Raw genomic sequence first — 23,482 nt, forward strand, 5'->3', positions numbered from 1 at the left:
GGTTTATGAGGGCAAACGTTATTCGCGAATTAAGTTAGATTGTTTTCTAGCTTATTTGCCTATCCATGTAAAACACGGGTCTTCTTGTTTTTGCTCATATATGTTTGGTGTCATGTTTACGTTTGATGTCATGTCTTTAATAGTCGAAAACTCATCAAATAATATAATGCATTACCACTATATAAGGTCTTCATCTCACATTTTTGTGTACATTTCATTTTTCCAAAACATTGATATGGATTTACTTTTATTACTCATATTCTTTGTAGCCAGCATATTATGTTTTCTAATCTTTGGTGGTCTTGAACCATTAAGAAATGGAGTTAACAAGGTCAACTACGGGTCAGGAGCGAGGGCACCTGAAGCTACTGGAACATTGCCAATAATCGGTCACTTGCATCTTTTAGTTGGTTCCCAACTTCGTCACAAACGGTTGGGCTCTATGGCTGAAAAGTTTGGACCCATTTTCACCATCAAACTCGGTGTTCACCGAGTTCTAGTTGTTAGCAATTCTGAGATGGCCAAAGCGTGCTTAACTACCAACGATAGAGTCTTTGCTAGCCGGCCGAAAGAAATGTCAAGCGATCTGATGGCCTACAACTATGCTAATGTCGGTGACGCACCATATGGACCATATTGGCGTCACATTCGCAAGCTAATTGTGCTTGAACTTGCGTCCCACCATCGTGCACAAATGCTTGCTCATATCCGAGTCTCTGAAGTGAAGTCATACATGGAAGACATTTACAAAACTTGGGGTAGAAATAAAGGGTCTTCTAGGTTGACATGAAGCAATGGTTTGGAAACTTAATTGTGAACATGGTTATACGTATGATGTTTGGCAATAACTTTGCTCGCAATGAACTCGTCAGAGATCAGTTTCGGAAGGCTATTAGGCTGTGGATGGACATTTCGGGTGTGTTTGTTCCATCGGATTTCATTCCATGGTTGCGTTGGTTAGATTTAGGAGGGTATGAGAAGAAGATGAAGAAGACTGCAATAGAGATGGATGATGTACTTAGTGCATGGTTAGAAGACCAAAAAAAGAAGATGAATGCTACTTCTACACTGCAGGTAGATGAGAGCAGACACCAAACCGTCTTCATGGCGACGTTGTTATCCCGTGTTAAGGAAGAAATTAAAGAGGACCTTTATGGCTTAAGCACTGATAATATTGTGAAAGCTACGAGTTTGGTATGAATTTTGTCACTGACTCAAAACCAGGCAAATTGTTCTCCTTTTATGTGAAGTTTTCTTTCAAATACATATATATATTTTTGTATCGTTAGGTGATTTAGGACACCAATCAAATAATTTTATTGGACCCTAAGTGGTATTCAAAAGAAATCATATTTTTAATATTACAATATCAATGAATTTCGCGGTAATCAAACCTTTTTTTTTCCTTTTCATAGTCAATATTTGCGGGTGCTACGGACACGACAACAGCGATTCTGATATGGGCTTTATCTTTACTAGTAAACAAACCTTTGGTGTTAAAAAAAGCTCAGCAAGAGCTTGAAAACCATGTTGGGAGAGATAGAAAAGTTGAAGAGTCAGACATGCACAACTTGGTGTATCTTCAAGCCATTATCAAAGAGACGATGCGCCTTTATCCAGTTGTACCGCTTTTGGTTCCTCACGAGTCTATTGAAGACTGCATTGTAGGAGGTTACACCGTACCTAAAGGGACACGCCTTTTGTTAAATGTTTGGAAGATTCATCACGACCCACAAATATGGACTAATCCATTCGAGTTCCGACCTGAGAGATTCTTAACAAGCGAAAAAGACATTGATGTGAGGGGCCGAAACTTCGAGTTGATTCCATTTGGAAGTGGTAGAAGAGTATGCCTAGGGATGTCCTTTGCTCTTGAAAGTATACAGTTGATACTGGCCAACATAATACATGAATTTGAGTTCCAGAATCCATCAAATGAGCAAATTGACATGACCGAAAGTGGTGGATTAATTAGTCATAAAGATGGTCCACTTGAGCTACTCATCGCACCTAGACTATCGCCACATGTGTATGAAGCCTTGCTTTAGGTTCGTACCTTCCTTCAGTCCATTCAGGTGCTATCTGTTTGCTTGCACTTGTCGTGTTATCGCTATTAAATGAGTGTTACGGACAGAAGGTTTTCGATAGACATGAGAGGTGCATATTACTATATTAGTGTATGCTTATGCTATACTTGGCATATAAGCTACAAAACTTGGCATATAAGCTACAAGTGTGTAGAATATAGAATCCATTTGATGTACAAACAGGGTTCCAATTATAACAAAACTATAATGATTGTTAAAGAAAAAGTAAAAACAAATGGTTTGCTGATAATATTGAGTATAAAATTATATAAACGTTGCTGGATTTGTAGAGCTATTCTCGGCTCGTGTCTAGGTCACCGTGGGAATTTCAGTGCCATAACGTAGTCCGTCAACTTGTAAATCACATGACAAAAAATGAATTGAGATGAAACTACGGATTTTTAATAGCAATACAACTATATACAAAAGTTTAAAGTTACCAATTTTTACAAAAGCTTTATTTTATAAATTATTTAAAAAGATAATTAAAATAAACTAAACTTTTTTTCCATCCTTAAAGATGAACACAACGGATGTCTCAAGGATGATCGCCCCAATACTAAATTGTTAGCGAATTATATGTCATGAAATTATTTGTTCACTCCTGCCTAGAATAATTTTATAAACTTTCACAGCATAATTTTAATTTTAAAAAGTTGTAAATAATCATTTTACAACAAATTTTTTTGCGTTGATGGAAAGATAATATATTTTTATAACGGCAACTTTGTTTTTAGTGTTTAGGTAAATCCATCAATTTGAGTTTATCAATCATTTTGGTCAATATACACTTGAAGCATTGGTTGTTTATGTGGTATGTCTTTTATATCGCTCTGATCAATCTATGGTGGCGCAAAAGGCTATCCTGCTCTATTGCTACGTAGCAAGAGAAGCCTGCTTATGTGGCTTCGGCGGCGTTTCGCCTTCTCTTCGCTCTGGACAGGAGCGCTAGGGGACACGGGGAGGGAGTAGGCGAAGCGTGTCGTTCGTAATGGAAAGAAAGAGACCACTACTTCGCTTTTTTGTTGGATCGCCGGCACGAACGCAGTGGTCTCTGACCAGGACCAGGAACCAATTCGAATTTTGATCTTGACATGTCGGTGGTTTTTAACCGTAGGCATTTTGCCAGGAAGTTGGTGGGCTCATCATGAATTAGGTCGGGGTGGCTGGTGGTTTCAGGATCCCATGGAAAATGCAATCCAGAGAAACGTGTGGTTTCTGAACCCATTGAGATAACCCAAGAATTTCGCTATTTCGATTCTGCTAGTCCTTGGGAACACGCACCGGGTCTCGGCGTGAGCTGCCAAGCCGACTAGCGACGATCTGCGACGGGAGAGTTGAGAGGGAAACTAAGTGTTCAGTGAACCGTTTCCCTCTCAGACTCTCCCTTCCTAGAGCTGCTTTGGAGCGAGGAGGCCCTCGGCCATGTGTATTCCAACCCTTGGCCGGGGCTTTACGTGCGTACGTGTGCGCACACACGAACGCGTACACGCACACGTTCACATGACGTGCGCGCGCGCAAAACAAAACCGATTCTAAGACCACTGTAGGCTCTTAAAACACATGTTAAGGCACCTGCATAAGCGTTTATACATAAACATTCAAAAGTCAATGCTACCCCTACCAGCCATATGGACCCAAAGAAGAAGCGCTCTAGCGCGGATGACGGATGACACCTACCAATTGCCCAAAGTGTTCAACATCACACTCCCCAAATTAGAGAGTCCCGTTGCCTCACTCTGGTCAGCCTATATTGTCTTAGCCGTGCTCACGTTGACTTCAAAGTTTGGCATGGGCGTTTCACCAGGAAACCATACCGCCAGTTGCCACAAGAGTATAACTCTCTAGCGTAACAGACGGTGGGACGAAAACCAGGGTGTGCTCGTCAGGATCCGAACTAACAACCTCACAAGGCCTAGTTCAAATCCTTTTTTATCATATCCATCAAATATGACGTAAATAAGAATTTAACTTAAGTGTCTGCTAGAGAAGCTAAGCATTCCTTCCACTAGGCCAAGGCCGGATGGATAAGAAGATAATATAAATATATATAATTTTTTTTGGCCATTTAAAAGGCCGACAATTTATAGGGAGGCAAAATGTCGAAGGAAGTGCGCATCCAACGTAGATTTTTCTAGGATGATTTTTTGGCATTATTTAACTGTCATATTCTGCTTGTTTGCATGTGCGCATAACATCAATTTTATCGCCACTAAATTGTTTTCTTATAGCAAGCATGTAGTCATTTACCTTAATTATTTTTAATAAATTGGGTATACATGATATTTTCAAGATTTGTAAAGGAATATATGATATTGCCCCTTACATTTAAAACACTTATAAAATTTGATATTTTGAAAAGATAGGGGGTGATATGGTGGTTTATGGTGTAAAATAAGATGTCAAGAGTTCAAACCCCGTAGTGTACAAATTTCTTGGTCGTTCAAAAACAATAACATAAAAGAAAAGAAAAGATGCAATTTACAGTCCTACACCTTAATCACTCTCTATCAAAAAAATATAAAGCACTTTTGATAGAATTTACTTGATTCTTATATGTTTCTGTTGATGATCTATATATAAGACTTCTTATTAGTTCAACCTTGTGGCTAGCTCAAAGTTCGATTTAAAAGAAAAGCTAGCCTCGAAAAAAATCTTTTTAAACTACTTAAAAAGTTTGTATTATGTGCATGTTAAAAACATGTCTTTTAATATGTGTAAAAATAAAAATTTAAAAAAATTGATGAGCCGGCTCGAGCTCAACTTTTCAGCTCGTTAAATATCGAGCCAAGCCGAACCAGCTCGAGCCCGATTCCAACCTGGCCTCGCTTGGCTTGGCTTGGCTTGGCTCAACTCGAGGGTATTAAACCACTTTGTCGGTTTATATATGATTATTAACTGGTTTGTGGCTATCAATGTATGACTATTGAACAAAAATATAATATAAAAAGATTATAAACTAATTACAAATGAAGGAACAATAACAGTATTAACATACAAGTAACTGTAGAGCTGTAGAAGTCCAAGATCATCTCAACTGTCACTCCAGTTATCTTCCCCGTCGTCACTTCCAACCACCTAACAGTTTCAACAAACATAACAATTTGATTGTTAGATTTGGGTTGTGACTTATCTCAAACGGGTCAAATGAGTTAACAGATGGGGTCAAACCTGGCGGATCGCGCTTGCCTTCTCGAGAATTGCAGTGACGTTAATGCTGGTCGGGCCAGCAGGTGTGGTAGTTGGAGGAGCAGTTGATATTCGTCTTAGATTGCGTGACTGCACGCAATAAAATTGTTAATGTATCTGTGGGTTTGTCGGTTTGAAAATTTTTAAGTTGAAACTGAAAATCGAACCGAATTCAAAGTCGGCAGAACCGAACCGAAAAACGAACTCGAATTTGGTTCGGTTTTGAAGGGAATAACCAGATTTTAACAAAAAAAACCCAAACAACAAAATGCAATTCAGGTTCCTCAGTTTCAGCTTAGGTTTTAATCAAAATGGGATAAAATTTGGGGTAAATGGATAGGGTTAAAATGTAAACCAGGTTCCTCGCTTTGAAGATATTTTTGATAGAAACCAAGAACCAAACAGAATTCAAATTTTGCAGAACCAAAAACCGAGTTCAAATTCGGTTCAGTTTCGGTTTTAATCCAAAAGAAATCCTGATTTTAACAAAATATCGCAAAAAATAAAATGCAATTCAGGTTCCTCGGTTTTGGTTTCAATTAAAATGGGATTGGTTTTGAGCTAAATGGGATTGGGCTAAAATGTAATTCAGGTTCCTCGGTTTTAACCACCTACTTAGGTTTCCTAAAACCATAAATGAAACCGAAAAGCGATTATGCCTAATTCAGTTCAGTTAAAAACCAAACTGAAAACTGAATATGCCAGTTGGTTCGGGTTTAAATAACTTCCATTCGGGTTCGGCTTATGATGTAAAAGCGTATAGTGAACACAACGTCAATGATGTATCCTTATGAGTGTTTCATAGGTGCTAATGTGCTATAGGGTTTAGTTAACTGAAATGGTCGGCTTAACTGTGGATTTTAAATATTTTATATAAAACCTAAATGTATATAACTCAATAAAAATATGGAAAGACTACATACTTTATTTCTAATCTGCTGTAGAAAATCTTCCCTTTCATCTCCAAATTTCCCATTAATAATGTGAGTAGATCCATTTTGAGCGTGTAAATTCCACCAATCAGGCTGCAACAAATAAAATGCAATATTATTTACACAATAACATGAAAACATAAATAATATAAAACTTACCTTGGGCTTAACCTTAATGCTGTCTGTTTCAACAACATTCTCCTGTTTTCTTGGAGCTGGCTTAGGCTCCAGAGGTGGCGTAGGCTGCGTGGGTTTCAGATTTCTTGTTGCTGGCTTAGGCACCTGAGGCGGCGTAGGCGGTGTGGGTTTCAGATTTCTTGGAGCTGGCTTAGGCTCCTGAGGTGGCGTAGGCTGCGTGGGTGTCAGATTCAAAGTATAAGTCAACGTCTCTGAGAGATCATCAAGGTTTGGCTTGATACCAGTACCGCGCCATTCCATTGGCGGCAGAGGCGGTGGAGGTGTGGGTCCCTTGAGGTCATTAGTCACCTGATTTTGTGAAGCTTTCACAGTATCAAGATTTGGAATATCAAATAAAAGACCATGTGTAGAAGACTGAAATCTGATTCCATTCACTTGAGAGGTGGAGACAGATTCTGCAGATGAGATTCTACCAAAAGCATCATCTAATTCATGATCCTTGAGTCTGGGAGACTCACTGGAATCCCACTGCTCGGAATTGGATTCAGATGGATGATCGGATTCATATGGAGATGATCTACAAAACGTGTCATCATCATCGAAGTCGGAATCAAACTCGTGTAATGAAACTGCCTCTGGAACCAACTGAAATGACGGAAACATGTGTCCATTATTATTATTATTATTCACATCGGGAAATGCCAATTTCAGTTTGGAAGTCTGGAATCCATCAATCGGTTGGAATGATATTCTCATATGTTCAAGAGGCGGTGAAGAAGGTGAGATGAGCGGGTGTCCATTCCCAAATTGTTCTCGGAACGGTATCCCGGTAACAGTTGGATACCCTTTATGAACGGTTGGATTCTCGGGCACATCAGTTTTCACTGAGTTTGCAAGTGTTTCGTTCCCGACAAGTGATATTTGTTTCCTAAAACCATTGGCTAATAATCTATTGCTAAATTCAAATACCCGAGATGAAGTAATAGGATCATCTGCACCGGGGAGTTGACCAGATGATTCAGGTTTGACATCATTGATGGCGGTTTTAGCCTCTTCCACAGGCTCTGGACTAGTGGCAGCTGGCAAACCAAAATCAGGAGGTTTGGAAGGTTCTAATCCCAACAGGCCACCATTCGTCCAGAACATTACTGGATTGCTGACGATAGTTTGACCACCAGAAGTTGATCCGGATGGCTCGATTGACTTGTGGGTGATCATAGGTTCATTCACCATAGGCTGTGGGCTTGGTTCTCTATAGCTGGCAACGATCACTGCATTTGTAACAACTCTTTCAACTTGATGATTCTCAATGCTAGATGAACCGTTAGCTTCAGCATGTGCTTCAAGGGATATTGGCATTGGGGTCAAGTAAGTGTTTTCAGGAACATGAAACTCAAAATCCATTGAAATATCGTCTATTTGAGTTTCTTTATTCTCAAAATCCAACCTTTGGTTGTCAACATCTGAGCACCGCTTCAGTTCTTGCTTCGTGTGACAATCTAGATCGTTTTCAGATTCTGATTCAATAGTGTTAAGTGCATCCATGTAATAATCAGTCTCGCTTTCAATCTCATCATGCTGACCCCGGACAATGACAGGTATCAGATCAGGTTGTTCTTGTTCGTCTTGAAAGTCAAAGTCAACGTCGTCAACAACTCCGTTGCTCAGATTTTCCTTCTCATCAGTTGTACAAGGCACCTCTGTAGATTCATTTGGTTGCTTAGTAGAATCTATGATTTCTAACTTTTCGTCCCAGGTAATGTAAGCTGACTTTGACTTATTATCATCTAATAGATAACCGTTGTTGATATTTTCATCGAGTGAAACCGAATCAAACTTATCAAGATAAGAATTATGTTGCACATTTGAATCAGAAGACGATTCTTTAGCATTATTGTCTTCTGACTGTGTTGAGCAGCTTGGACGGAAGATACACTCTATGTAGCCCGACCCATTTTTCGAGTCAAAAGAAGTCAAATGGTCAACTTCAAGGTCAATTACAGGTTTTTGTAAGGCATCTTGAGAAGCAGAAGCTTTCTCTTCTAAGTTTACCGAGCCAAAATCAGTTCTGCAGAGGAAGAATTACAATATAAATCATAAACTTGTTACGGTTTTATCGCATTAATGATCGCACATAAATGATAAGTTTTCTAGTGCTTAAGAATATTATCATACCTTCCACCGTGCATGATTACTGGTGTGTCATGTGTCACGTCTCTATACCTCGATGAAGATCTCTTTTTCTACATAGTAGTTAAGCACCATTATTAGCTAACTAACTAATGTAACAAACTCTATATTATTTATTCTAACAGATTGAACTCATTATTAAAGAGTAAAGAAACCTATGTGGTATATGAAACATACCTTGTTTCGGCGGGCCTTCTTTTCTCTCGAGACCGTCTGAAGATGAGCTTCATAAGGTCCCACTGAAGATCTTTTGAAATAAGTTGGATCAGAATATCTTTTAAAGCAAGATCCCGGTCCTCCAATATCAAACCTGAAAGTCAGCCATTAAGGTCAACACATCTACCAGTATAACAGCATTCCAAAACACATATTCGTTATTCATACTTATCAAGTTTAGACAGGCGCGGAGGATCACGACAATCCTCATATGGCTCCATAACGCAACGTGGCAAATCACTGTAAATGAAATGATTGTGTTCGGTTCTAACTCGCGTATGCCAGTGAGAACCTGCAATATATCATCAACACAAAATTCAAATTGAAGTTCAAATTAGTGTTTTAAATTCATAAGCACGATAAATATTATCTTACCAGCTGTGTAAGCAAAATGTAAGTGACTCCTCTGTGCTAAAATAGCCTTCTCTAACGGAGGAAGTGCAGCTTCAACGGCGTGCACTCGCTGTACCATTTTATGACTTCTAGAAGATGTAATTAGCACTTGCTCTTGTAATCCATGGAAAACTTCTGCTGCAAATCTATTCAATCATCTTATTATTTCAGTTTCCTAAACCTAGATTCAATTTTATAACCAACACTAAGTGCTGTCTGGTAGCCTCTTAATGATCATAGCCTCTTGATGATCAAATCAAATCATTTCAGATTAAGTTAATAATAATAATAATAATAATAATAATAATACTTACTCAGCCAGATCGCCTAGCTGACGGAGGATTCCGACGAGTCCGGCAACGGCGACGCCGTCGAGCACGGCCTTGGGATCTTCACGGTTAGTGTCCGTATAGAGCTCCGGCGTTCCTAGACCGTACTCGTTTCTCACCTGCACTCTGACTAACGGCATGCTAACGGAAACCGTAAGAGAGAGAGTGTGTTTGAGTGGGAAAGTGTGAGAGAGAGAGAGAGAGAGAAAGAGTAAATGAGAGAGAGTAGGTGAGTGGATGGAGGCAGGTTAACTGCTGCTGCTATTGGACTGAAACAAATAAAGAAAGAACGAAAGATCAGTGTTTTTAGATTCAATGAAATATATAATATTATTAAGAGACGACGACGAAGATGGCATTGCCACCTCTACAAGCCAAATTTTGGTTCCTGGGTGAGTATCATTGTTGCCACCTAAATTACTCTTTTCTCCTTGCTCTTTTTCTCTTAACTACTAGTTCTTTTTTTTTTTTTTAATGTTATTCCTTTATAAAAATAAATATAAAAATTGGATTTTAATAATCCAAACTATTACTTATTGACCAGTAATAATCCCAACTAACAATCTAACTATTGACAATCCCTACTTTCAAGTTTGTTACCAATTAACAATCCCATACTAACTGATGACCAACTCCGTTTGATTTTAATTAAACAAATAGTCCCCATAGTTAAACACGTATTGATTTAAGAAAAAGATTCAATATTTATGAACTGAGGTTTACTTCTCTATCATCTTTGCCGATCCCAACCCCAGTTTCATGATTCAAAATTTCTTTCTATCATATTCTGATTTAGTTTCTTTTCCATTTTACACATGCACATATATGTGATTTCTTTATATTTGATTTCATATTCTCTAACAGATCTTTCAATCATATTCGGCAGACTTGAAGTCTTTATGGCTGAAGTTTGAGCTAGCCATGGAGAGAGCTTTGAAATCCCTGATTTGCTAGCGTTGTCATAGCTTAAAATATAATTAGGTTTTCTATTATCCGAGTTTTATGTCTCGTAATTACGTTATCGCAAATTCATTTAATTATCTTAATGAGCTCGTTGAAGCCCTAGCTCAGGCACTCGCCGTGCACCACTCATCACCGCCACTGACTGCGGCGAAAGATTTTGGCTTTGAATCGTGGATTCCGTTCGTTCCTACTTCAAATCTGAAGAGGTATGTACCCGCCTCAACACCGAGCAAGGCGGGTCAACCCACAAGATAAAGACATTATGAAGGCACAAAGCCAAAACCTATGCGCATGGCGCATACAAAACATGCTCAGGCATCATATGCCCAGGCACACATATGCTCGCGCATCACATATGCGCGCGGCGCATCAGCGCGGCGCATATCACATGCTCGTGCATATCACATCTGCCCAGACACACATGCTCGCGCATCACATATGCGCGCAGCGCATCAGCGCGCGGCGCATATCACATGCTCGTGCATATCACATCTGCGCATGAAATATCTGCGCGTGAGAATAAAGAGAAGACCTCGCGCATCCTCAGGATGGGCGCATATCACACGTGCGCATAATCAACCTCGTCCTTATCCAAATCAGGATTAGGGCAACCCTGATTGTGCACGTCAGACAACCTTCCAGAAGGCATCTTTTTAAGGAGTAAGAATATGCTGATGTTGACAGCTGCCAAATTAAAGGTCGACAACTCAGCATGACACATGTGTTACCACGTGATTACAACCAACGAGAAAGCGCCAGGTGTCCCAGAGGACACGTGGCGCAGTGCGATTGGAGGAAGCCAACGAGGTTGAGCCCAACCGGTGGTAACCCTAGCACTATAAATACAGCATCAACTCCACTTTGATGACACATTCATACTCAATCATTAACAGTTACAAGCAGTGATAACACATTCAATCATATTGAATCACATTCACTCACAGTCAGTTACATACAATCACACAGTCTCACAACCAAAGGGTATTGAGCAATTAAGCAATACTCTTGAGATTCTCCTACACACATTATTATCTTCTCCACAAATATACTGATTCTCACGCCGGAGGGTTACCCCAAAGAGGACCCCTCTGTCCCTTTCTGAGGGGTAAGTAACGGCGCTGTTCATTTTGTAGGTGGAAGAACACTGATCCAGAAGAACCATCGGTGAAATAGTATAATCACACCCGAGGAAAGTAGATCTGCTACCAGTGAGTAGATCCACGTTTCTTCATTGGCGCCATCCACTGTTACAAACGGCAATCAGATCTCATCAGATCTATATAAAAAAAAAAAAAAAAATCAATCACCATGGTTTCTGGAGTTCGTAACGTTGATCAAGCTCTGGAGGATATTGAACGTGAGGGTGTTAACGACGGACAGCAGGTTCTGAGGGTTCCGCGTGATTCTACGCGTACCACCAGCAACCGTCCCTTCGTCACAACCCCTCACGGCCAGACTGAAACTCCTCCAGACGATCTCACGTTACAAAATATGGCCGGCGCGAAACTGAAAGGACCAATGGGTCCAGGAGAGGAAACAAATGATCCAAATGAATGGCTCATAAACGAGCAGCGGCGTCTGATGGAAAAATACAATGAAATGGTCAAGCAGAAAAAGCTAGCCGACCAAACACAAAGGCAAGCTTTTGATAAGCAGACTACAAAAAGGCCGCGCGCGCCGGAAGAAGGACATTCTGTTCACACTGCACACACTGAGTTCAGTGATGAAGAAGTGCATAGCATGAGGAAGACACGGGATACTCATGCAGGAGGCTCGCAGCTCCGCGCGCCAGTGAACATGGCGCCTGGAGCCAGAGCAGATCTGGATCTGCACATGCCGTACAGCCCACCGGTCAGAGGGCAAGTGGACGTAACCACGCCCTACAGACCAGCCATCCTGGTAAAACACTCAAAGTTTACTGCGCGCATCGCGCAGGCTCCCGTCCAGCACAAGACAAAGATGCCAAGTGGTCTGGGCAAATATGATGGCACAACAGATCCAGATGACTTTTTGCAAGGTTTCTATAACACGGGAAACCTAGAGAGCTGGACGATGCCAACATGGTGTCATATGTTTGCTCGCTGCCTCACGGGCGCAGCGCGGGTATGGTTCGAGAGCTTGCCGACAGGGCAAATTGATGGGTTCGAGGAACTATTAGAAAAGTTCCAAGCCCACTTCGTACAGCAGCGCAGGCACACGCGCGATCCTGATGACATCATGCACTGCATACGCAGGAATGATGAAACGATTGAAGATTACATCACTCGTTTCAATCAGGAATCCCTGGCAATCGGGGGTATAACTGAGCAGCTCCTGCGCGTGGCCTTTATACAAGGCGCGCGCAGTGATCAACTCCGCCGGGCTCTCGTAAGCAAAGATGGTATGCCCACCACGTGGGCCAAGTTAATGGAGGCATCGCGAGTTTTCGCGAGAAATGAGAAACAGATTGCCCAAGATAGGGCAAGAGAAAGAGCGCATCAGGCAGAATCACCGCGCAGCAAAGAGAAGAGGGCCAAACAGAACTCTGTATGGTCCAGGTTGCAGCCAACAAGTTTTTCTTCCGCGGAAAAACAAGCGCAACCAACCTCACCCCAGCCCCAAAAAGAAGTTCGTAATCGCGGGGAGGGTGACAAGAGGGAGGGCGGCAGAGATCCTAGCAGACCTCTGCCAAGAATATGGACACCCCTCACTAAAACACCTTCACAGGTGTTAAGTACTGAGAATGTCCAATTCAAGCCCCCCAAGCAGCTACACTACAAGGGACCGCAAAACAGTGGCAAATATTGTGAATTTCACAGGTCCCCGGGCCACAACACCGACGCATGCCATCACACAGTCTCACAACCAAAGGGTATTGAGCAATTAAGCAATACTCTTGAGATTCTCCTACACACATTATTATCTTCTCCACAAATATACTGATTCTCACGCCGGAGGGTTACCCCAAAGAGGACCCCTCTGTCCATTTCTCACAGTCAGTTACATACAATCACACAGTCTCACAACCAAAGGGTATTGAGCAATTAAGCAATACTCTTGAGATTCTCCTACACACATTATTATCTTCTCCACAAATATACTGATTCTCACGCCGGAGGGTTACCCCAAAGAGGACCCCTCTGTCCCTTTCTGAGGGGTAAGTAACGGCGCTGTTCATTTTGTAGGTGGAAGAACACTGATCCAGAAGAACCATCGGTGAAATAGTATAATCACACCCGAGGAAAGTAGATCTGCTACCAGTGAGTAGATCCACGTTTCTTCAAAATCCATCAACATCGGCGAGAAAGAAAGAAAACGGTGGTTCATGGCTGTGGCGGCCGGTGGTTCTGATGGCCGTAAATACAGAGAATTCGAGAAGAAGCTTAGAGTAATTTTTTTTTAAATCAAATCCAAGATATGTATTAACTGTGAGGACTATTTATGTAATTAAAAATAGACGAAGTTAGTCATCAGTTAGTGTGGGATTGTTATGGGTAACAAACTTGAAAGTTTGGATTATTAATAGTTAGATTGTTAGTTGGGATTATTATTGGCGGGTAATAATTTGGATTATTAAAATCCAATTTTCCTAAAAAAAATAGTCTAAACATAATAGTTTTTTTTATAAAAAACACATGAACTTATTTTAGTTTGTTTTCTTAAAACCTTTACCATTTTAATTTTATACTAAACATTTTCACCATTTTAGCTTCTCTATAGTTATTTAGGGGTTGTTTGGGATTCCTTATTTTACCTCCTTATAACTTTTCATTGTTAATAAGTTACAACATTGTAACTTATGAAACTTTTCCTCGCATAATATAAGCAATCATAAACACTTTATTACTTTTTAAAAGTTAATAAGTTATAAGTTGGTGAAGATAATCCCAAACACCCCCATAATGAAATTATTAAACTTTATCATAACCAATAATAAAAAGTAAGTGAGGATAAATAACCAAGTATAGTGTTGTAAAAGGCGGCCAAGTACTCCCCGATTACTCGCCGTCTATATCGAGTACTCCCGGTCTCGGCCGAGTACTCCGTAGGTATTTTCCGAGTAATCCCTGACTACACCCGAGTACTCGCGACTCCCTAGTCGACCGTCTAGTACCGCCTAACGACTTTTACAACCATATTTGATGGTAGGTTATTCATGATAGTTAGGTGATACGATATCAGGTGCTCAAGTAGTAAGAGTGAGCCCCTTCAACTAGTGTTACAAATACCAAAGTATATCAATTAGTTTGTGTAAAATAACAAAAGTTTGACTAAAAGGAGAGAATATTGTAATGTGATATACTGTATTAATTTAAGTAAAGAAATACTTAGATTGGGTTTTCTCTCAAGTTAAAGTGTCGTATTCTCTCACCTTATTAAAGATAAAAAGATTTTCATTATTATAATGGATTAAGACTTCCCACCATCAAAATCTAACCAAATATATACTGCATTTATTTTCTATATATATGTTTTTTTAACATCAAATTTAATTTATATCTAAAATCCCTTAATTTTATACATGCAAGGACGCCATCTCTATTTTAAAAGAGTATGTGTATGTTCTTTTTGGAAAATAATCAATTACTTTTTTCATTATTAAAATGATTAATAGGAAAATAAGACTTCCCACCATCAAAATTGACAATCTAAGAAGAAATACAGGATTATTTTTAAGTCTGTATTTGAAAAAGAAACTAAATACAAATAATATTTGATGTTTCATATTTATTAAAAGTACAATAAATGAATTTGAGGGTATGTTTGGTACGGGGTAACGGAATAAATGAGGGATGGAATGGACGTGGTAATGGAATGGATAAAAGAATGAAATGGATCATTGTCATTCCATTGTCATGTTTGGTTACCAAATAAGAACGGAATGATTAATCACTTTATTATTATTAATATTTAATATTAATAATAATAATAAAAAATAAATAATATTAATAATAAATGAACATTCATAATAACTATTTTTAGGACCCTCGTGGTGCAACGAGATAGTTAAACCGTATATGCGTTGTGCAATGTTAACTCATCAAACTTAAAAAAAATACTGATAATGTAGTAATAGTTCTAATATAATAAATAGTTATATCATGATATACAAAACAATAATGATAATTATATAATAATATTATAATAACTATAATTGGAAAATAATAATAATTATTATAATATAACTATAATGTTATAATAGTAATAATGATTGTTGACTTTTTGACTTTTTAATTTATTGAAGAAATGAGAAAAAAAACACTCATACCCAAAAGAATGAAAATCCTAAAAATAAAAGGAGTTTTATTTCATGTGGAATAATTCATTCCATTCATGCATGGTAATCAAAATGCTTTTTTTTTTGAATTCCTTTGAAATAAATTATTTCATTCCATCTTCCATTCCTCCATAACAAACACTACCTGAGTAAACAAATGCATTACTACTTGCCAATTATCCATGTTCAAGTAGATCAGTGAGGCATTAAAAATTTTCAATATAAAAAGGAAATGTCTTAAGTTTAAGTTTCACATGGGAAAAAAATAGATAGGTTGGGCCAATGAGTTTGTTCACGATCGGTTTCATTTTGAGAGTGGTCTTTGATACTTAGGAAATAGAGATAATCAGATGGTCTGTCAGTGATTCAAATTAACCATTAAAAAAATGCATTGTTACCATTTGTATGGTTATTCTCAAATTGTAATTATTTGATGTTTCATTTACATTAAAAAATACATTAAATAAAATTGAGTAAACAAATGCATTAATACTTGCAAATAATCCTGCTCAAGAAGTGACGTGAGACATTAAAAGACTCCAATTTAAAAAGGAGAGGTTTTAGGTTTAAGTTTCATATGTGATAAAAAAAAATAGACAAGTTAGGCCAATGGGTTTTCTCACATATGGTCGGTTTCTTTCTGAGCGTGATCTCCGTTATTCGGAGAATGGAGATGATCGAGTGGACGAGTGATCCGTAAGTGATTCAAATAAGTCTTTCAAAGTTCAAACAAAAATATGCAGTACTACTATTTGTATGTTTATTGTTTCTCAATTTGTGTTTTACTCTTCAATATTCTATTATACTTTTGTGTTGTTTTAGATTTTTTTAGCTGATCTTACTAAATATTGATGTATTTAATGATTATTAAACCCTTATTTCCTTAATTTTTAAAAATGATTTATTGGCTTGTTTCTGTACGGATTTAATATATTTTTTTTGGAACGACCAACTAAGTAACGCCGGGTACTCCGTACTAAACACAAGTTAAATGCGTATTGATTTGATTTACCATGCTTCAGACTTATAAAAACTTTTTTTTATTAAGAATCAATAGATGAAACAAAAATCATTCAAAAGTTTAAAAAAAAAAGAAAAAAAAAAGCAAACCAAAAAAGCTTATTACTTGAAACATCCTTATGCCCATCATCCTGCCTTCCAATGCTTGATAGCTTTTATTAAATATCATTTAGTTTTATAAAAATAAAAAACAAATAGTTAAAAGTATTAAATGTCTGGGTGTTTTATCTTTTTCTTTTTTGGATAAAGAAACTTTTTTTATGGAGTTGGTTAGACGAAAGTGGCCTTTTGTATTTGTATATTGTCTTTGCCAGGGTGTGTAGATGTGGTTCCCATGATACTTCGGGGGGACAAATTGAATTAATTAATCCGCCGTGATGTGGGCCGGTTTTTAAAGAGAGTCTATGCGATTCATTAAGATGTTCTATTTAGACACATTCTCACTTTTAAGATGGTGTATGTAAAAAAAAATGTGTGTAAAATGGGTGTATGAATTGTAAAAAGGGTGTCTGAATAGACAAACCCTTAATTAAAGCTTATTATTTGTGAATACTTTTTTTAAAAGGCGTGAATACATTTTCTTAACGGTTATTTGGATAACTAACGAGCCAATGACCCATAAACACATCTCCATTTCAGTATAAGGAGAAAACCCATCAGAGATAAACAAAACTTCCAAATCCAACCCGCAACCTCTCTTTTTTCTTTTGTCACAAATAAGACTTGAACACAAGACTTCTCCTTTTTAATTTGAAATTTTTGGGTGTCTCACCTTCTGAGCGAGGCATTGGCGCATTTGTATACATATTGTATATAAATCAAATTTTTTTAGCAAGCTATTACTTATTTACTTGTTAATAATATAAAATAATTTTGAAATATATCTTTTTATTTTTAACTTTCATTAAACACAAAACCAAATTATTTCTACTGAGAAGATAGTAAGGTTCAGAACCAACATACAAAGCTAGAACAAATTACATAAATTTATATAGTCGAAATTTTCCATCTATCTATATAATTATAAAATTAGCCATATTTTTAATCCACAAGAAGCTCTAACATCGTTATATATCCAAGCAATGTATCAATCTCTATCGGCTTATTTTCAAACAGAACTCGTCACGAACCTTCCATAAATACCAAACTGCCACCATAACATGGAGTGAATCATTTTTCTTTTGTGACCAGCCTCCAGAATCTGTTTTCTGGCCTCATATATGTAGTCAAATCTTCTTTAGCTTGGATAGGCTGAATATTTTAAAGTATAAAATTGTCGTAAGATTTTAATTGAAGTTGCATATAAATTAATGTAAAAAGGCTTGAAACATCATTTATTAGTCTAATACTCAAATGTTTTCTACTTTACATATAACAAAAGTCGGAAGCAAGATGTACGTGTGAGAAAAGTGTATGAGACGTGAGAATAGGAAAAGAAATAATGAAGAACACACTTCCACTTTTTGACACAGAAGGAATGATTTATTTTTAATCTTTCCTAAAAACAATTAACGATTGCATAATTTGAAACGTTATATTTGCATAATCCTCACCCAATGTATACCTATGTTTGCAGACATTGATTATGTGAGCACATATTTGCGACAAATGTGTTTTTTTCTTCATAACGGCTATATGCACATCTATCTACTCCTATTCCTAATTATAAACTACTCAACGAATAGGCCTAAATCAGAACTCCTTTTTGATGATGATGATGTTTATTTTTTATTTTTGTGGTACTCGAGTAGGAAGAAAAAGTGTAAAAATTTTTCGGATAGAGTGGTTGAAAACCCATCTTCTAGTCATGTAACCTTATTCGTTTTTTGCCAGACTAGTTGCTTGCTAATCGATGCCATTTAATGCAATACTGTAGTTCAAAAATAAAAAAAAAACAGAAAAGGCTGAAAGGGATCGTTGTGGACTACTCTAGTCTAGTCTACTAGCATATCACATGGAAGACTTTGGGCTTGTAAGATGAATGTCAGATTGTCAACTGTCAAGTGGGCTACAGATATTTGGGCTTTCTGATTAGGGATTCTGTTATGGGCTTGTAAGATAGATGTCATGTGGAACTTGAGTCAAGCAACACAATTTGATAGTTAACAAGGTTAGAATCCAGCGTGTTACAAAGTTGAATAAATATAATATTATATCCTTAGACTACAGTAATAAAAAGGTTATCTTCAGAAAACTCGTTTATTGAACGAATAAACCCGTGTATTACACGAGTTAAATAAAGTATAATGTAATATGTAAAATACAATCGCCAAGTTACATCTTTAAAATAATGAACTTTGGCATAACAACTACGAATTTTTATAAAAAATTTGAATTAAAAAACGATTGATTTTATATTAAAGTAAGAAATTGCAAGTACCAATAGTTAGATTTGTATTAGATTCATTTGGTTATGATACAATAACTATTCAATATTCATAATTAAATAATAAGTATCCATAGTTAAATTTAGAGTAACTATTTAAAAGTATATTCTTTTAAGGTGTATTGGTTTTTATTAATCTTAACTATTATCTTTTGATTGTTGCATGTTTCAACTAATAACGATCCCACCTTTTATCACATTTGATCCCAACGGTCTGCGACAAACAGATTTCTAATGCCGTTAGTTGCAGGTCGATGGAAAACTCACATTTTTCGGGAAAACTCAACATATTTGTCCCAAACAGCTTTGTAACATTGGGTCGGACCTTCAGTAACATTTTTCCAGTAAAAGCTCCAATTACTGAGGTCGCTGAAACTCTAGAACCATCGTCGATTCGGTTGGTGGTGCTCAAGTGGTGGTGGTTGGTTGGTGGTAAGTTAGTTGGTGGTGGTGGCGGTGCTTGGTGGAGTTCAGGTTGAGTTTTCATGCAAAAAATGTGACTTTTTCAGCCAAAAACATTTTTCCGACGACCTGCTAGTAATGGAGTTAGGATTCTGTTAGTTGCAGACCGTTATGAATAAATATGTTAAAAGATAGGACCGTTAATAACCAATTCTTTAGTTGGGACCGACAACGACCAAAAGATGATAGTTGTGATTAATAAAAATCATACCCCTTCTTTATTATTGTTTAATAAAAGAGAAATACGGGAAAACACAATTGAGGAAGCCTGGAATTGTTTCATGCGTCCTCTAGGGTTTTTATTTATTAGGTATAGAAAAGATGGGATAGATATCACATATAAACTTTGAAACACGAGCAAAAAGTGTTGATGGGTTAGAAGTGACGAAATTTAAACTTTCAAATTGGAGGACTGAAAATAACAAAATATTCAAATCAATAAGACTTCAAATATTCAAAATTCAAATGGTTCAAGCCTTTTACTTTTGAATCACAATCAGCAAATAGTGATTGACACGTGGGTTAGTCCATACTTAAAAACAAGTCAAGTAATAAGTTTTTCACCTAAGGACATTTACCTGGTCTTGTTTGCATAAATAGTGTTGTTCTGTCTAGGGATGAGATCTGTACTATATTCGTACCTAAAATCAGTAAATTTGAGTATCTGTACTTGTACCTAATTTTCTGGTACGGGTATGGGTAACGGTATGGTTGCGGGTATAGGTATTTTCGGGTACGGTACTCGATTTGGTACAATTTCTTCTTTTAAAAAAAATCTCCAATAAACTTGGTATCGGTACCATACAATACAAACAAACAATTATCTATAATACCACACCAAAACCGTAATAACACAACCAAAACATAATACTAAAACTAAAAACGAAACAAATCAACCAAAATATAAAACCCACTCTTAATCAGGTAATGAATTCCGAAACATACAAAGTCTCCCAAAATTATTTTTATCAAAATGTAACAAAATTAACTTATGCAAAGAAAGTTAACATTCGTTTAATCTTCGCTAGTCATCTTTCCATTTTCCTTTTTCTTTGGTTATTGTTTCCTCAATTTATATAGAAAAACAAAAGAGAAAGTTAATACATGTTATTTAATGACATATGCAATTACACATGCATGAAATAAAAACATATGAATATACAATATATGAATATAAACATATTGATCGATAAGGAACTGATTCAACTGAAATATATTATATTTTGAAAATCTCGATTAAAAGTTAAATCATGAGTGTTGGAAACCTAATAAAAAGCCTCTACATATTCTAAACGGGTACCATTACCTGTAATGCCCGTACCTAAAATTAGTAAATTTGGGTACTTATAGCGTACCCAATAGACGCGCACGGGTACAGGTACAGGCAAAGGTGCGGGTACTAAACGAATACGGGTACGGGTATTTGAGAAAAAAAATCTCATCCTTGGTCCTGTCAAAGCAATCACTTGTTCTTTTTTCTTTTCTATTTTTTTTTCTTATGGTAATTAGTAATATTTAAAAGTGATATACACTATTATTTGTACTAATTTCCAACTATAAGATTAGGTTTTTGGTTTATGTGATGTGGTTTTTGGGAAATATTTGGGTGCAAGTTCATTAAACCGTTGATTAAACATGATTTTTTTTACAATGGGCTACTAAATTTCGGTGTTCTAACGTCTTTCAACTTGATTTATAGATTGGGTCAAGTTTGACACAAGCAAACCTTGATTCTCAAATGTACTCTTTTAACACTAATTCGAAATCACGGAACTTTGAAATCTTATTGATGTTGCTTTTGGAACTTGAATTGCTAAAAAACTTGTTCGAAATCAACTTGATTTGTAAACAAGCCAAGCTCGAACCAAGATATACTTGTTCGTTCACTTATTCATTTGCTCGTTTAAATCAAAAGCCCAAATTTTAATATTTATATATTATAACCCAAATAGCATTACAGAATCTCAACCTCTCAACCTTAATAATATTCCTATTCTTACATAATGTATAAGCCCAATACCCAGTTGAGTTTTTCACTTCATCAAAAGTCAGAAGGTGAAAAACCCCTGATTTCAGTTTCCTGGCTGCAAAAATAAAATAGCTATCACATGAGATATGGGCTTATTAGATTTTTGGTATGTGGGCCATGTGAATACACCGTATCTGGGCTTCATGATTAGGATTATAAGTTTATTTTGGGCTTGTAGGATAGATATCATATAAAATGTCTCCACTCTCAAGGGAACAAATTTAAAGTGTCTGGATGAGTGTTTATCCCTTGTAATAATTACGACAATTAACAAGTTTTGTAACCCGGCAACTTGTACCAATTATTCAATTAATATCGTCTATTTTTCCTATTTTGAGTTTGAGGATTTTCAGGAGATCGTACAGAGAATGAAATAGACGAGGGAATGTGAATTCTTGTGTTACAGGTGATTTCATTCCGTTGATCAACCAAACATTGTTTTTTCATTCCCTTATGAATTACGATGGTTTATGACATTTCAGCTGTCATTTCTACATACCAAACACTATATACCTTAACTATTGAGTTCTCCTCTCATCCATAATCTACGTGTCAAAATGTATTGGCGATATTTGAGACGCGATATGTCTGAAGACGTAGAAACTCTTTATACAGAACATTATGACGTGGGACTGCAAAGGACAAGTTTTTAGATTTTCACCTGAAGCTATGATAATCCATTACCCTACTTGTTTGCTAAAAATAATGTTGTCATGCTCAAACGGCCCATTTGTTTTTGGCACGATATTTTGTAACACCCTAATATACTAAAAAGTGATGGATCTATACGACTATACGCACTTGAATATTGTATGTTGTGCTACACTACATACAAGTACAACCATGGGTGAATCTATACATACACTGACGGTAAACCTTTTTATGTGTGATATAACATCTGATCCTCATTACATGTATGCTATTTATGCATTTGATACTTGCGTAACACCAAATCATCAAATATATTTTCTCTTAAACACCAGTATTCAACGTGTTTTGGGATTAGCGGTAGTGGATGAGGGGATCCCATCTGAACACATTTAGTGTGTAATTCTCCCCTCATCCACTACCATTAAACCAAACGTGTTGATGACATTTGAGGTTCAATATTCTTTATCGGTTATCTCTTGTGTTCATGATTGATGCGAGATTTGCATAGAGTGTTACAACTACCATGCAGAGAAGAAAATTTGTTTACGCATGCATTTCATAATATTATAGAAGATACCATCAATCTGACCCTTTTAATGGGTTTCAAGCCTGTGGATCTTCTAACTGATTGTTAATGTTAACTTTGTCTTAATTCAAGTCGGGATGATCTTCTCCACGCACCGCTGCAAAGGCCGAGGTGTAGCTACAAGCATTGCTAAATAATTAACGGTTTTGATGAATAAATTTTATTCATACTCCGCACTTGTTGAGGGTATATATAATATCATGTATCTAACTAGCTACAAGCTGTTGTTCTTAATAAATTTTATTATATTTATAACGATGAGACTGCTATTTATTAAAATATATATATATATATATATATATATATATATATATATATATATATATTAAATTGAAGGGTATGGTGGTGTGGCCCTTACGAATTGTTTGCTTTTTATGGAAAAAGACAGTCGCAAAATTCAAAATGTTGAATTGGAGAAACAAATATAAAACAAAGGCGATTCTTCTTTCTCTTTTGTAAGAAAACATAAGGACCCATGAACAACGTGTGGTGTCCGATTCATTGAAAATCTTTATAAGAGAATAATGTAGTTTTAGATGGAAGGATTCTTAATTTCAAATCATAATATTCGAAATATAAACAATTATACACCTGCAAACTAAACGCTCAGACAGTAGCGAATATAGAAGAAAAGTTCAGTGATATCCCAAAAAA

The 23,482-nt window shown here is 36.9% G+C and overlaps 1 protein-coding gene and 1 pseudogene across 1 annotated transcript; one reads left to right on the forward strand and one right to left on the reverse strand.

Annotated features, from left to right (window-relative positions):
* The first annotated feature begins 235 nt into the window (after positions 1–235).
* LOC143632420 (cytochrome P450 CYP82D47-like) lies at positions 236–2,073 on the forward strand (annotated as a pseudogene).
* A 2,919-nt stretch (positions 2,074–4,992) lies between these two features.
* LOC143632455 (protein SCAR1-like) lies at positions 4,993–9,614 on the reverse strand. Its single transcript, XM_077100973.1, has 9 exons — positions 9,460–9,614; positions 9,128–9,291; positions 8,921–9,044; positions 8,714–8,846; positions 8,522–8,589; positions 6,368–8,414; positions 6,200–6,301; positions 5,259–5,366; positions 4,993–5,165 (listed from the first exon to the last, which is right to left on the reverse strand). The coding sequence occupies exons 1-9, from the start codon at positions 9,612–9,614 to the stop codon at positions 5,121–5,123; spliced, it is 2,946 nt and encodes a 981-aa protein (XP_076957088.1). The 3' UTR covers positions 4,993–5,120.
* Between the last annotated feature and the right edge of the window lie 13,868 nt (positions 9,615–23,482).

The sequence above is a fragment of the Bidens hawaiensis genome, unplaced genomic scaffold, assembly GCF_021521415.1.
Source record: "Bidens hawaiensis isolate Kalapana, Puna unplaced genomic scaffold, B.hawaiensis_p1.1 tig00006390_1, whole genome shotgun sequence".
Lineage (NCBI taxonomy): Eukaryota > Viridiplantae > Streptophyta > Magnoliopsida > Asterales > Asteraceae > Bidens > Bidens hawaiensis.

Excerpts from the sequence above, each read along its gene's own strand:
- LOC143632455 (XM_077100973.1), bottom strand. The coding sequence starts at position 9,614 with ATGCCGTTAGTCAGAGTGCAGGTGAGAAACGAGTACGGTCTAGGAACG. Across the intron at positions 8,415-8,521 it reads GTAATCATGCACGGTGGAAG|AACTGATTTTGGCTCGGTAA; the intron begins GTATGATAATAT and ends CTTCCTCTGCAG. Across the intron at positions 6,302-6,367 it reads GCATTAAGGTTAAGCCCAAG|CCTGATTGGTGGAATTTACA; the intron begins GTAAGTTTTATA and ends TATTTGTTGCAG.